We start from the raw sequence: 12,615 nt of genomic DNA, 5'->3' as shown, positions 1-12,615 counted from the left end.
ACGTTGGCCCCAACTTTAAGCTTTCAAGTATCAAGCTAAGAAAAACAGTGAAAATAACCATAACATAAGACATAAGCAAAGCACTGCTCACAAAACTAGCAGAATCAGCCTTTTTTAAACATTAGGAATGCTGGACTTTCTTTTTGTACGCTGTGATGCGGTTGTATACATAATATTTTAACATTTGCCAATCCCGATTATTGAGAGCTGCTGGCTCAGCTCTTAGACACTTTTCACAGTCTCTCTTTGAAGGGACGATGCATGAAGTGATGAACCGCTTCATATGCTTTTCAACGGCTTTTACCTCTTCGTCCTGCCATGGTTTTCTTTTCCTGGGAGCTTTACCTGTGAGTGGGTGAAAAAAATGTCAACACATAGACCTTACACTTATGTAGTACATATCTTGTTTACCTGACCACACAAAGGACTGTACATGGTTCAGTCACCATTTCACACAAGATCATCAACGAAGATTATTACTGTGTTCTGGCACCCAGTGATTTATGCCACCATGGAACATCACCAGACCCATTAGCTTTCAGCAGTGGCACTGCGAGCGTACTGCTGTTGCAATTCACATTTGAGTTGATCTGATTTGTAATGAAAAAAAAAAAGATTTAAATCACCTTTGACAGACATCACAGCTGTGAGCCGGTCATCATCTCCAGAAAGTGGCTTGCTCCTCTTGCTCACTGATGGGACTGCATTCCTCACCTCTGCTGATGATTCTATGAAATAGATGAATGATATATTTGTTAGATATACAGACAAAGAAACAAACATGAGAGGAAATGCCTTTGTGCAGCGGGACTCATTGTATGCTTGATGAGATTGAAAGATGTGGACTTAATTTCTGATGTTGTAATTTCTCTATTAATTAAGTCACATGTTATCCCTTTCAATCTCTCCTTTAAGCCACGTTCCCACTCGCATTGGCTCTACTCGCTTTTGGAAGCTGGTACCTTTTGGGGGGACAGTTTCCACTGCAAAAATAGTACCCCCTGGATGACGCACAGGACTTCCATAAAGCTGCTGGTCCACTTGCTAGATATGAGTGGAGTCATCCAGCCTTTCTGTCGTTTCGCAAGTGAGCAACATGAAGGTTTGTAGCTCCCCCAAAGAGCATGGCGTGCCCTTTTTGGCTGCTGCAACTGATGCCTAGACACTTTTACCCCGTGCGTGGTTATTGTCCGTGACAAAACTCGGAACCAATCAGTGTCTGCAATGTGTCGAGGTCACTTTTTATAAAGTACGAGGCTGCTTTTGTGGAAACCTGAAGGAGCAGGTAAAAAAATAAAAAATAAAAAGTACAGGTACCAGTAGGGCTGGGCAATTAATCGAAAATGGACCCTCGATCTCGATTCAGGGACACGTCGATGTTCAGAATTACAGAACCAGCAGTATCAGATATTTTTCACTGTCTACCCAGCCATTGTTTAATGCATTCAGGCTTACAGTTACAGTGGCCAAAGCTATATTCACCTTTATGATAGTTGGGCTGCTGTTTTCTGATGAAGAGAAGGCCATGTCTGAGATATTTTTTGTAATTTTCTGGTGTCCATTGTACTTATTCTGCTAAAATCAAAGAAGGAATTAAAAAAAACAACCTTCAACAGGTGTTGCGGCTCCGACACGGTCATCTTCTGCTGCTGATGGTGTATCTCTCTTGCGTGTTGGTGGGGGGCCTTCTTCCTCTGTCAGTGGGGGGCCTTCTTCTTCTGTCAGTGGAAGAGTCTCTTCTGCCAAAGACAAAGATTACAGGACATTGAGAAACACACACAGTAAACCCTTCTTTTGAGATAAATGAATATATACCTTGAGATGAATCGTGTCGTCCCCTGGTTTTAGCTGTCTCATCAGTCTCAACAGGACAAATGACCATGTCTAGAGGAGATATAAAAAAACTTGATTAGCAAATATAAACAAAAGCATGATGGACAAAAGAAAAATGACAAAACAACATACCATCTGGCCCTATTGTGATTTCATCCAGGTTTTGGCCATGGAACTCAGCCAATCTTCCTTGCTCAAGGGCCATGAGAAGCTTGCTAACCTTGGCAAGCTGCAGTGTTTTCTCAGGTAGTCGATAAAACTCACGATGGACTCTAATGTCATGCCCAAGAAAGTTAGCCAACTGGTCCATCTCTGTATCCGTCATGTTGAGAACCGTTGAGAGTGTTGCAGCATGTTTCCGCAGCCTGGTGGAGGTCAGTGCCTTGGGACACTTTGCACCACATGCTACTGCAAAAGCACGGAGGCAGTCCGAACCACGGAGATGCGTTTTAGCAGCTGGCCTTGCAAACATGTAGCAATTCTCTTTGAGTACCTCACAAGCCTCTCTCTCTGAAACCAGGAGTTCCAGTGCACTGAGCATTTTCTGAGTCACAAGAATAGGAACCGGTCTACCTCTTTTTCCCCTGATCACAATCCTTGTGAAATGTTTGCAGAGTCTTTTCTCTACTTCTGACAGTGCCCAGTCCAAATCCTGGTGATGATCAGACTCGTCTCTTGACAAAAATGCAGACAAGGGCATGCTTGCCACTTCTCCTTCCCTGCGACGGTTAAAGAGGATGATCTGTGCTAAGCACACCTTTGCCAAGTCTATCCAGGTCTTTGTGGAAGGACTTTCAGAGAGTTCTTTGCAGTACTCCTCTTGCTTTTGACTGAGAAACTGGTGCAGTCTCTGCACATCTTCTGTGAACGGCATCAGAGTGGGAACATTCCACTTTGCTTCATTGAGGTTACGTAGTGCTGTCGCAGAAATCATTTCATTCCACCTTTCGTTGTGGACTTCCTGAAACTCAGTGGCATTTTTCACAAGTTCATGGTTGTTCATGATCAAGCCCTGAGCTTTTAGGAGTTTGCTGACTTTGACCAATGTATGGCCAATTTTCTTGGCAAGTGATGGTATTGTGAATTTGTGAGAATCACTGTCATAGCCACAAGTCACCTTGACAGCTTTGATCACCTGCAAGTAATTCTTTGGATTTATGAAATCCTCCACTGTTTTTAAGGGGGTAACTTTTCTGGCATTATGAACCAGTCTTCCCATTTCTCGCATTTTGTCACGCACACACTGTTGATTCTTGGCTGACATCCCACCCTTGTTCAACAGGTGCTGCCCAACATGGATGATGACATTGTCTTTTTTCACAGCATCAGTGATCGGATCAGCAACCATGGCACTGATAACTCCCCACATCTGTTTCCCGATGTGTGATGGCACAGGCTGCATGAATGTACACATAGACTGAACACGATTTTTTCCTGGTTTGACAGGTATCGATGAAGGCTTAAGTTTGCAAATTCGCATATGTCGCCACAGGACTTTTCGTGTGAAAAGAGCTTGGCAGTATGCACAATGCATGAAATCCTTCCCCTGTGCATCTTTATTCGGGCGTTTAAATGGAACCAACTCTCCTCTCCCTGACTCCAGCACAGCAGCGTTGTGGGCATAGTTGCCTCTGTTGCGAATATAGTCAAGCAGTTTTCTTCTCTCCAAGGAACCCTTTGGTAAACTTATAGCTTGAGCCACATCAACTTTATCGTGGTGTGCACGTTCTAGATGTCTGGCCATTTTTGCATTTGCTTTTTTGCAATATAAGCAATACTGTCGTTTGTTGTAAACTCTTTTTCCATGCCTCTTTTGTGAAGCTTGCACAAGTATGGTGTCAGTTGCATCTTGACTTGAGCAGGGTTCTTCGTCTGTACTGACATCACATGTACTGATGTTTGTTCTCAAGTTTTCAAGGTCTGGTGTCGTTGAGTAACCTACTGTTGTGGAGTCACCTACTGTTGTGGAGTCACATACTGGAGTCACCACTTCAGAGTCAGAAAATAATTCACCCACTGGCCACCTTTGTTTCCTTTCAGTTGTTGAAATGCTGACATCACTTTCGTCACTTTCAGACGTGGAATCTGGCACATACTCATCGCCACTCTCTGATGTAGAGTCGTATAACTCACTCAAGTCTTCAAAATCTGTGTTTATCATCTGAAAATAAATTCATTAACTTAGAGGATGGATCGATAGTTGACATTATTGGACACCCAATTCACAGTTTAAACATTGTGACATTAGGTGCATCGTCATATGACATTTTAATCAGTTTGCCACTGATCCAACATAATTGAGTACTTACAATGATACTTTTTGTCCGTCTAAGTCTTGGGACAGCAATCTCGTCTTCATTTTGGAATTTTGTCTCACTCTGTGAAGAACAGCAATACAACACACACACTGAAAAAAATTTAGATATTTGTGAAGAATATTGATTAACCAGCATCTGCCGTCACACTAATAGAATGAGCAAGCTTCATGGGGGAATGGCAAACACAGTCACCACTTGTCACCACTTGTCGGGACCGACATCCAGAGCTAGTCTTCACACAACCTGCCAACTCAACAATAGAAAAGTGTGTGTCCAGCAGCTTGAATGAAGCCAGAAACAACAGGAGGCGACTCTGGATGTCTCTATGAATTCATCTTAAGTGCTCCACATGATGTACCTGTTCTATGGACATGACGTCATGGGTGTAATCATCCACCTGTGGCCCTGGAGGGACATCAGCATGGGAGCCATCCACACGAGGGTCATGTTGAGCTTGTGTGCTTGACTGCAAGTATTTCACATGGAAATTATTGCAATTTATGAGCCATAATAATCATTTTCAGGTCAAGGGTACAGCTATGAATTTGGATGTGTGGATACAGAGAAACCAAATTTGAAAGACATTAAATTGAACCGCAAAGTTTCTTCCTGTTTCATTAAGCAGCATCTGCTGTCACACCAACTGAACGAACAAGCTTCATGGGGACATGTCAAACACAGTCAAGTCACCACTTGTGGGGACCGGGTGTCCAGACTCAAAGAGCTACTCAAAACCTCACACAACCTGCAAACTCAAACTGGCAAGAAAGTGTGTTGTGGGGACCCCGTACATGTCCCAGATTAGAGGGATTTTTTGTCAATTGTAAAATCTCCACAAAGTTAAAATTGTGTCCTGATCATCCATTTAACATTAGCCATCAACACATCTCATACTAAAATGTCTAACAGTTCAGATTCAAGTCCATGATTATACACTTCTCCATGTCTGTCCACCATCTTAAATGAAGCTAAAAAACAACAAGAGGTGACTCTGGATGTCTCTATGAATTCATCTTAAGTGCTCCACATGATGTACCTGTTCTATGGACATGACGTCATGGGTGTAATCATCCACCTGTGGCCCTGGAGGGACATCAGCATGGGAGCCATCCACACGAGGGTCATGTTGAGCTTGTGTGCTTGCCTGCAAGTATTTCACATGGAAATTATTGCAATTTATGAGCCATAATCATCATTTTCAGGTCAAGGGTACAGCTATGAATTTGGATGTGTGGATACAGAGAAACCAAATTTGAAAGACATTAAGTTGAACCTCAGAGTTTCTTCCTGTTTCATTAAGCAGCATCTGCTGTCACACCAACTGAACGAACAAGCTTCATGGGGACATGTCAAACACAGTCAAGTCACCACTTGTGGGGACCGGGTGTCCAGACTCAAAGAGCTACTCAAAACCTCACACAACCTGCAAACTCAAACTGGCAAGAAAGTGTGTTGTGGGGACCCCGTACATGTCCCAGATTAGAGGGATTTTTTGTCAATTGTAAAATCTCCATAAAGTTAAAATTGTGTCCTGATCATCCATTTAACATTAGCCATCAACACATCTCATACTAAAATGTCTAACAGTTCAGATTCACATTCAAGTCCATGATTATACACTTCTCCATGTCTGTCCACCAGCTTAAATGAAGCTAAAAAACAACAAGAGGTGACTCTGGATGTCTCTATGAATTCATCTTAAGTGCTCCACATGATGTACCTGTTCTATGGACATGACGTCATGGGTGTAATCATCCACCTGTGGCCCTGGAGGGACATCAGCATGGGAGCCATCCACACGAGGGTCATGTTGAGCTTGTGTGCTTGCCTGCAAGTATTTCACATGGAAATTATTGCAATTTATGAGCCATAATCATCATTTTCAGGTCAAGGGTACAGCTATGAATTTGGATGTGTGGATACAGAGAAACCAAATTTGAAAGACATTAAGTTGAACTGCAGAGATTCTTCCCGTTTCATTAAGCAGCATCTGCTGTCACACCAACTGAATGAACAAGCTTCATGGGGACATGTCAAACACAGTCAAGTCACCACTTGTGGGGACCGGGTGTCCAGACTCAAAGAGCTACTCAAAACCTCACACAACCTGCAAACTCAAACTGGTAAGAAAGTGTGTTGTGGGGACCCCGTACATGTCCCAGATTAGAGGGATTTTTTGTCAATTGTAAAATCTCCACAAAGTTAAAATTGTGTCCTGATCATCCATTTAACATTAGCCATCAACACATCTCATACTAAAATGTCTAACAGTTCAGATTCACATTCAAGTCCATGATTATACACTTCTCCATGTCTGTCCACCAGCTTAAATGAAGCTAAAAAACAACAAGTGGTGACTCTGGATGTCTCTATGAATTCATCTTAAGTGCTCCACATGATGTACCTGTTGATTGGATGTGGAGTCATCATCCATCTGTGGCCCTGGAGGGACATCAGCATGGGAGCCATCCACACGAGGGTCATGTTTAGCATGTGTGCTTGCCTGCAAGTATTTCACATGGAAATTGTTGCAATTCATGAAATACAATTGATCATTTTTAAAGTTCAGACACATAGTATAAAATTATTCTGGATTTGAAAATTGTGCAGAACCACAATTTTCCACATACTTGACTTCTCCATGGGCAGTCATCCCCTCCGTAGTCGTAGGTGATTTCATCCCCCTCATTTATGTCTTTGATAGCAAATAGGCACAAGTGCGGCATCCCATCCACATCAATCTTTTTCATTCGGCAGTTAGGGCCTTTGTGCTGATCATTAAGAAGTCGCCCCAATGATTCATCCTCTCTTGAGGCATCAATGCTTAGATGAAGGAAGAAGGTATTGCGAGTAAACCCATTTCATATTAATACATGCCGTTCCTCTACATAGAAATCAAATCAACATAAATGTTAACATATGGTACAATTTGATTAATTAATAATTCTCCTAGTTGTTCTTCTGAATATACAGAGTTTGGTGTTTTGTGTGCCAAGTATAGTTTAATTGCAACTTACCACCAAAATTTCCCTCGCCACTTGAAAGCAAAAAAAAAGGCAGTACACGATGGGTGGAAAACCTTTCGTCTTCTTTGGGCTTCAACATCATTGATCATATCACCCCGGTACTCCACTACAAATTCTCCTCTGGGAAATTTGCTTGTGGCAAATACTCCTCGTCCTTTTAAAGAAAAAACAACAAAAAAAACAATAGATATGTTCAATAGTACAGGAAAGAGCATCAACATAACTTATCAATTACTTGGAGAAAATAAAAAGCAAAAAACACATCAATGTTTTACCTTTCTCTGCATTTATGTATTTAACTTCCAGTTTTGAAGTTTTGTCCGTCTTTGAGAGAACATGACGGATGGCATCACTTGTCGGACTGAGCCTTGGTGGCATTTGAAACTGCAGACATACATCTAAAAAAATATATATAGCGTTATTGACAACAATACATTTCTTATTGACAACTGATAAAAAACAGGGACCACAAATTTCAACAAATTTGAGAAAATCTCTGTCCAATCTGCCAAATATAGAAAACTATCATTAATCTAGTTGTTGCTACTGACATTGTGTCAAACTGAACCAGAACAGGTAAAAAGCTACTACAGGTAAAATGAAAGCACCTCACATTTCAAAATGTAACTTAATTTGACAAAAATGTAATGCCAACTCTGTTTGGTAGTCCAATATTACTCACTTAAGTAATGTTGGTTCATTAATAATATAAACTAGAACTGCAAGCAGTTATGCAGGGGTCCAAGAAGTGTGCATTTCGCCGGCACAACGCGACAAGAAATGTGCATTTCGCCGGCACAACGCGAAGCAAGTATTCAAAACGCTACCGTGAACAACATGTGGATATAAAGGTTTTGACTGTGGGAGCTTCGGTGTGGGAGTTATAGCCTAAAACGCGTTTTCAGAACATTCCATGGCCAAATAGGAGATAGACAATGTCGTCGTTTTTTGGCGCCGCCCTGTGGCGAAATTTTCCAAAGAGAATTATCCTTTGCCAAATAACTCCCGCCCACATTAATAATTCTTGGCCATATTTTCTATATAGGCTCGGGTTTGCCCCTTGATGGTTTCCCTTGAGTTTGAAGAACATTCCTTTGGCCAATTAGAAGATATACAATTTCCTCGTTTATTGCGCCCCCTGAGGGCGTAATTTTCCGAATTTTTTATCGAACGCCGTTAAGGTTAGCACCAACATGTGTGTAAAATTTGGACTCGTTCCGATGTCTAATTTTGGATTTCTTTGGATTATTGATTTTCCACGTCTAATTTAGCTCATAAACCAATATTCAAAATGCTACCGTTTCGTCGTCAAAGGTCGCATCAAAAAAGTGTTTCGTGCATTCTTTGCGTGTGCGTCTGAAGATGTCGTGTGCAAAGTTTTGTGTCAATTGGTCGGGAAATGTGGGAGGAGTAGCGAAAAAACAGTTTTGCGGTTTTCGCGATTTTGCGAAAAAAAATTATAGACGCAAATGGGCGTGGCCTATGCCAAAAGATGCAGCAGACTCCAGTGAATATGTGGGTACAAGTTTTTGACTGTGGGAGGTTCGGTGTGGGAGTTATAGCCCCAAACGCGTTTTCCCTTGGTATAGCGCCACCTAGTGTTCGGCGTGTCTGGATTTTGTCGTCTGCTTAGAACTCAGGGACCTGGATCTAGTCATGCAATTGGCGTGTCGGCACCATTTACGGTTTGGGCTGTGGGCACACTTTTAGGATTAGCACGTCGGAATAATAATAATAATCCTTACAAAAACAATAGGGATCCAACCTGTTGGCTGGATCCAACCTGTTGGCTTGGACCCCTAATTAGTGTCTATACGCAAAGTCAATGTACACGAGCGTGTTCCAGGCCACGTGACTTTAGGGGACACGCCTAGCATGGTAGTCCAACTTAGCTAGCATTAAGTTCAAGGCGGCGGCAGACTCATTGAGTCACTCCACTCGAAGTACAACCGATGTTCACCTTAACCCTCTGAGACCCACATAGAGAACTTTCCGTCTTGTCATACTTTTGTGTATTGCCTATAAAATTGTCATTTTTTAGTGTATCATCAAGTTATACACATCCCCAGAATCAGCACAAGCAGGGTACCGTTGTTTAGCCCCGTTTCTCTAGTTTAAGAGGAAATGACCCGCATCTTTCTAGCGTAAACCATTACGGAGTTATGACGCTCTAAAGAAAACATGATTATTTGTAGCGTATACGCCACAATGGGTCTCAGAGGGTTAAAAACTCCCTTCATATTAACCATGAATTGCATATTTTTAAATTAAAAATACCACGTACTGACCGAACACAAACCCGCTTCGCTCCTGTGTATCAAGCACCTCCACACTGGGCCCCGACATTTAAAGCCAACATGCCAATTAATTAAGCACGCAACTGCGTGTGGTTAGCATCCTTACCGCTCCAGTTATCACCAATAAACCGCGTCACACGACATAAAACTCTAGAACTGATTATATATGTTGCATTTTATGAAAAATACTGCGGTACTTACCTAACAAAATCGCCTTTCTGCTCCACTTTTGCTTTTGACAGGACTTGTACTTCACCGAGAGAACGGAGTTTGCTGTTAAGCTGCTGTCAACCGTACCGCGCGCTTCCTGTGTGATTTCACAATAAAATCACTTAACCGGAATAGGAAATGCGCGCGTACGCGACCGTATTTTTTTGTACAATTATTTTTAATGGCACAGAGCCGCTTTTTGGGTTTTGGGGTTTTGTACTTTGTTACACTTTTTTGTACTAGGAGCTGGATTGTGATGTTATATCTTGAGGCAGAAATGTGATTTGACCTCTGTCTCCTCCTGTCTCCTCCGTCTGTTCAGGCCCTTCTGAAGGGCTGAGGCTTAGTGGAGCAAAATGAGTGTCACCTGTGAGATGTTTCCTACTCAAAGGACAGGCGACGCCCATCACAACACAGACACAACCTGATTTCCTTGTGTGTCGAGTCAGATTCAGGAGAAAGGCCCCAAATCATTGACACTTTGTTGTATCTGCACCATATTTGACACATCCACTCATGAGCCCACTCTCACAACATGTCCCACTCGGGGGCCATTTTGGATGTCCCAACAGCCAAAAAACAGGAAGTAGGCACTGATTCATCAATGCTTTGACGTATCCACACCATATTTGACACGTCTCGAGAGTGGGCTCATTGGTGTACATGTCTCACTCAGTGGCGATCTTGCATGTCCACACTTCCGAAAAACAAAAAGCAGACTGTAGTGCACCGATGCTTTGCTGCATCTCCATCACAATTGGCAAGCGGGGAGCGGCAGCAGATGGGCAGCACACATATCAAAATCTCCTGTGGAATTTTCTAGTTAGGGGTCCAAGCCAACAGGTTGGATCCCTATTGTTTTTGTAAGGATTTTTCCTATTATTATTATTATTATTAGGGGTCCAAGCCAACAGGTTGGATCCCTATTGTTTTTGTAAGGATTTTTATTATTAGGGGTCCAAGCCAACAGGTTGGATCCCTATTGTTTTTGTAAGGATTTTTCTTATTATTCCAGCAGCTAAAAGTGGTACTACAGCCCAAACCGTAAATGGTGCACACACGCCAATTACATGACTAGATCCAGGTCCGTGAGGTGACGGCAGACGACAAAAACCAGACACGCCGGCCACTAGGTGGCGCTATACCAAGGAATACGCGTTTGGGGCTATAACTCCCACACCGAAACTCCCACATTCAAAAACTTGTACACACAGATGCACTGGAGTCTGCTGCATCTTTTGGCCTAGGCCACGCCCATTTGCGTCTAGAATTTTTTTTCGCAAAATCGCGAAAACCGTAAAACTGTTTTTTCGCTACTCCTCCCACATTTCTCGCCCGATCAACACCAAACTTTGCACACAACATCGTCAGACGCACACGCAAAGAATGCATGAAACACTTTTTTGATCCGTCCTTCGACGACGAAACGGTAGCGTTTTGAATATTGGTTTATTAGCTAAATTAGACGTGGAATATCAAAAATCCAAAGAAATCCAAAATTAGACATCGGATCGAGTCCACATTTTACACACATGTTGGTGCTAACCTTAATGTCGTTCGATAAAAATTTCGGAAAATTTCGCCATTAGGGGGCACAATAAACGAGGAAATTGTATATCTTCTACAAAATTTCGCCGCGAAAACGCTACACTGACTTCTCGCTACTCCTACCACAGTCAAATCCTTTGTATCCACAGGTTCAGGGTAGCGTTTTGAACACATGCTTCGCTTTGTGCCGGCGAAACGCACATTTCTTGTCGCGTTGTGCCGGCGAAATGCACACTTCTTGGACCCCTGCATAACTGCTTGCAGTTCTAGTTAGGGGTCCAAGCCAACAGGTTGGATCCCTATTGTTTTTGTAAGGATTTTTCCTATTATTATTATTATTATTATTATTATTCTTCCCCCCGTACTTGTGGGACTACAGCCCAAACCGTAAATGGTGCACACGCGCCAATTGCATGAATAGATCCAGGTCCGGCACCGCTACTCAGATAACCAAATCCAGACACGCCGGCCACTAGGTGGCGCTATACCAAGGACAGACGCGTTTGGGGCTATAACTCCCACACCGAATCTCCCACATTCAAAAACTTGTACGCACAGATTCACTGGAGTCTGCTGCATCTTTTGGCATAGGCCACGCCCATTTGCGTCCATAATTTTTTTTCGCAAAATCGCGAAAACCGCAAAACTGCTTTTTCCCTACTCCTCCCACATTTCTTGACCAATCGACACCAAACTTTGCACACGACATCCTCAGACGCACGCGCAAAGAAAGCACGAAACACTTTTTTGATCCGTCCTTCGATAACGAAACGGTAGCGTTTTGAATATTGGTTTATTAGCTAAATTAGACGTGGAATATCAAAAATCCAAAGAAATCCAAAATTAGACATCGGAACGAGTCCAAATTTTACACACATGTTGGAGCTAACCTTACTGTCGTTCGACAAAAAATTCGGAAAAATTCGCCATTAGGGGGCGCCATAAACAAGGAAATTGTTTATCTTCTACAAAATTTCGCCGCGAAAACGCTACACTGACTTCTCGCTACTCCTACCACAGTCAAATCCTTTGTATCCACAGGTTCAGGGTAGGGTTTTGAACACATGCTTCGCTTTGTTCCGGCGAAACGCACATTTCTTGTCGCGTTGTGCCGGCGAAATGCACACTTCTTGGACCCCTGCATAACTGCTTGCAGTTCTAGTTAGGGGTCCAAGCCAACAGGTTGGATCCCTATTGTTTTTGTAGTGTTTGTTATTATTCCCCCGTAGAAGTGGGACCACAGCCCAAACCGTAAATGGTGCACACACGCCAATTGCATGACTAGATCCAGGTACGTGAGATGACGGCAGACGACCAAATCCAGACATGCCGGCCACTAGGTGGCGCTATACCAAGGAATACGCGTTTGGGGCTATAACTCCC

At 42.8% G+C, this 12,615-nt stretch overlaps 1 protein-coding gene across 4 annotated transcripts; it reads right to left on the bottom strand.

Annotated features, from left to right (window-relative positions):
* Positions 1 to 8: 8 nt before the first annotated feature.
* LOC115549421 (uncharacterized) lies at positions 9 to 10,501 on the bottom strand. 4 transcript variants are annotated; one of them, XM_030364578.1, is made up of 14 exons: positions 9,676 to 10,496; positions 7,453 to 7,575; positions 7,169 to 7,331; positions 6,782 to 6,974; positions 6,556 to 6,654; positions 5,872 to 5,979; positions 5,188 to 5,295; positions 4,510 to 4,617; positions 4,143 to 4,211; positions 1,966 to 3,994; positions 1,816 to 1,884; positions 1,608 to 1,739; positions 627 to 728; positions 9 to 345 (listed from the first exon to the last, which is right to left on the bottom strand). In XM_030364578.1, the coding sequence occupies exons 2-14, from the start codon at positions 7,553 to 7,555 to the stop codon at positions 122 to 124; spliced, it is 3,507 nt and encodes a 1,168-aa protein (XP_030220438.1). In that variant the 5' UTR covers positions 7,556 to 7,575; positions 9,676 to 10,496; the 3' UTR covers positions 9 to 121. The 4 variants fall into 4 exon arrangements, with proteins under 4 accessions (XP_030220438.1, XP_030220441.1, XP_030220439.1 ...); XM_030364581.1 differs by having other exon boundaries at positions 4,143 to 4,617; positions 9,676 to 10,501; XM_030364579.1 differs by lacking the exon at positions 9,676 to 10,496 and having other exon boundaries at positions 7,453 to 7,640.
* Between the last annotated feature and the right edge of the window lie 2,114 nt (positions 10,502 to 12,615).

The sequence above is a fragment of the Gadus morhua genome, chromosome 8, assembly GCF_902167405.1.
Source record: "Gadus morhua chromosome 8, gadMor3.0, whole genome shotgun sequence".
In the NCBI taxonomy this organism is placed as follows: Eukaryota; Metazoa; Chordata; class Actinopteri; order Gadiformes; family Gadidae; genus Gadus; species Gadus morhua.
This window is presented reverse-complemented; position numbering and strand designations above follow the sequence as displayed.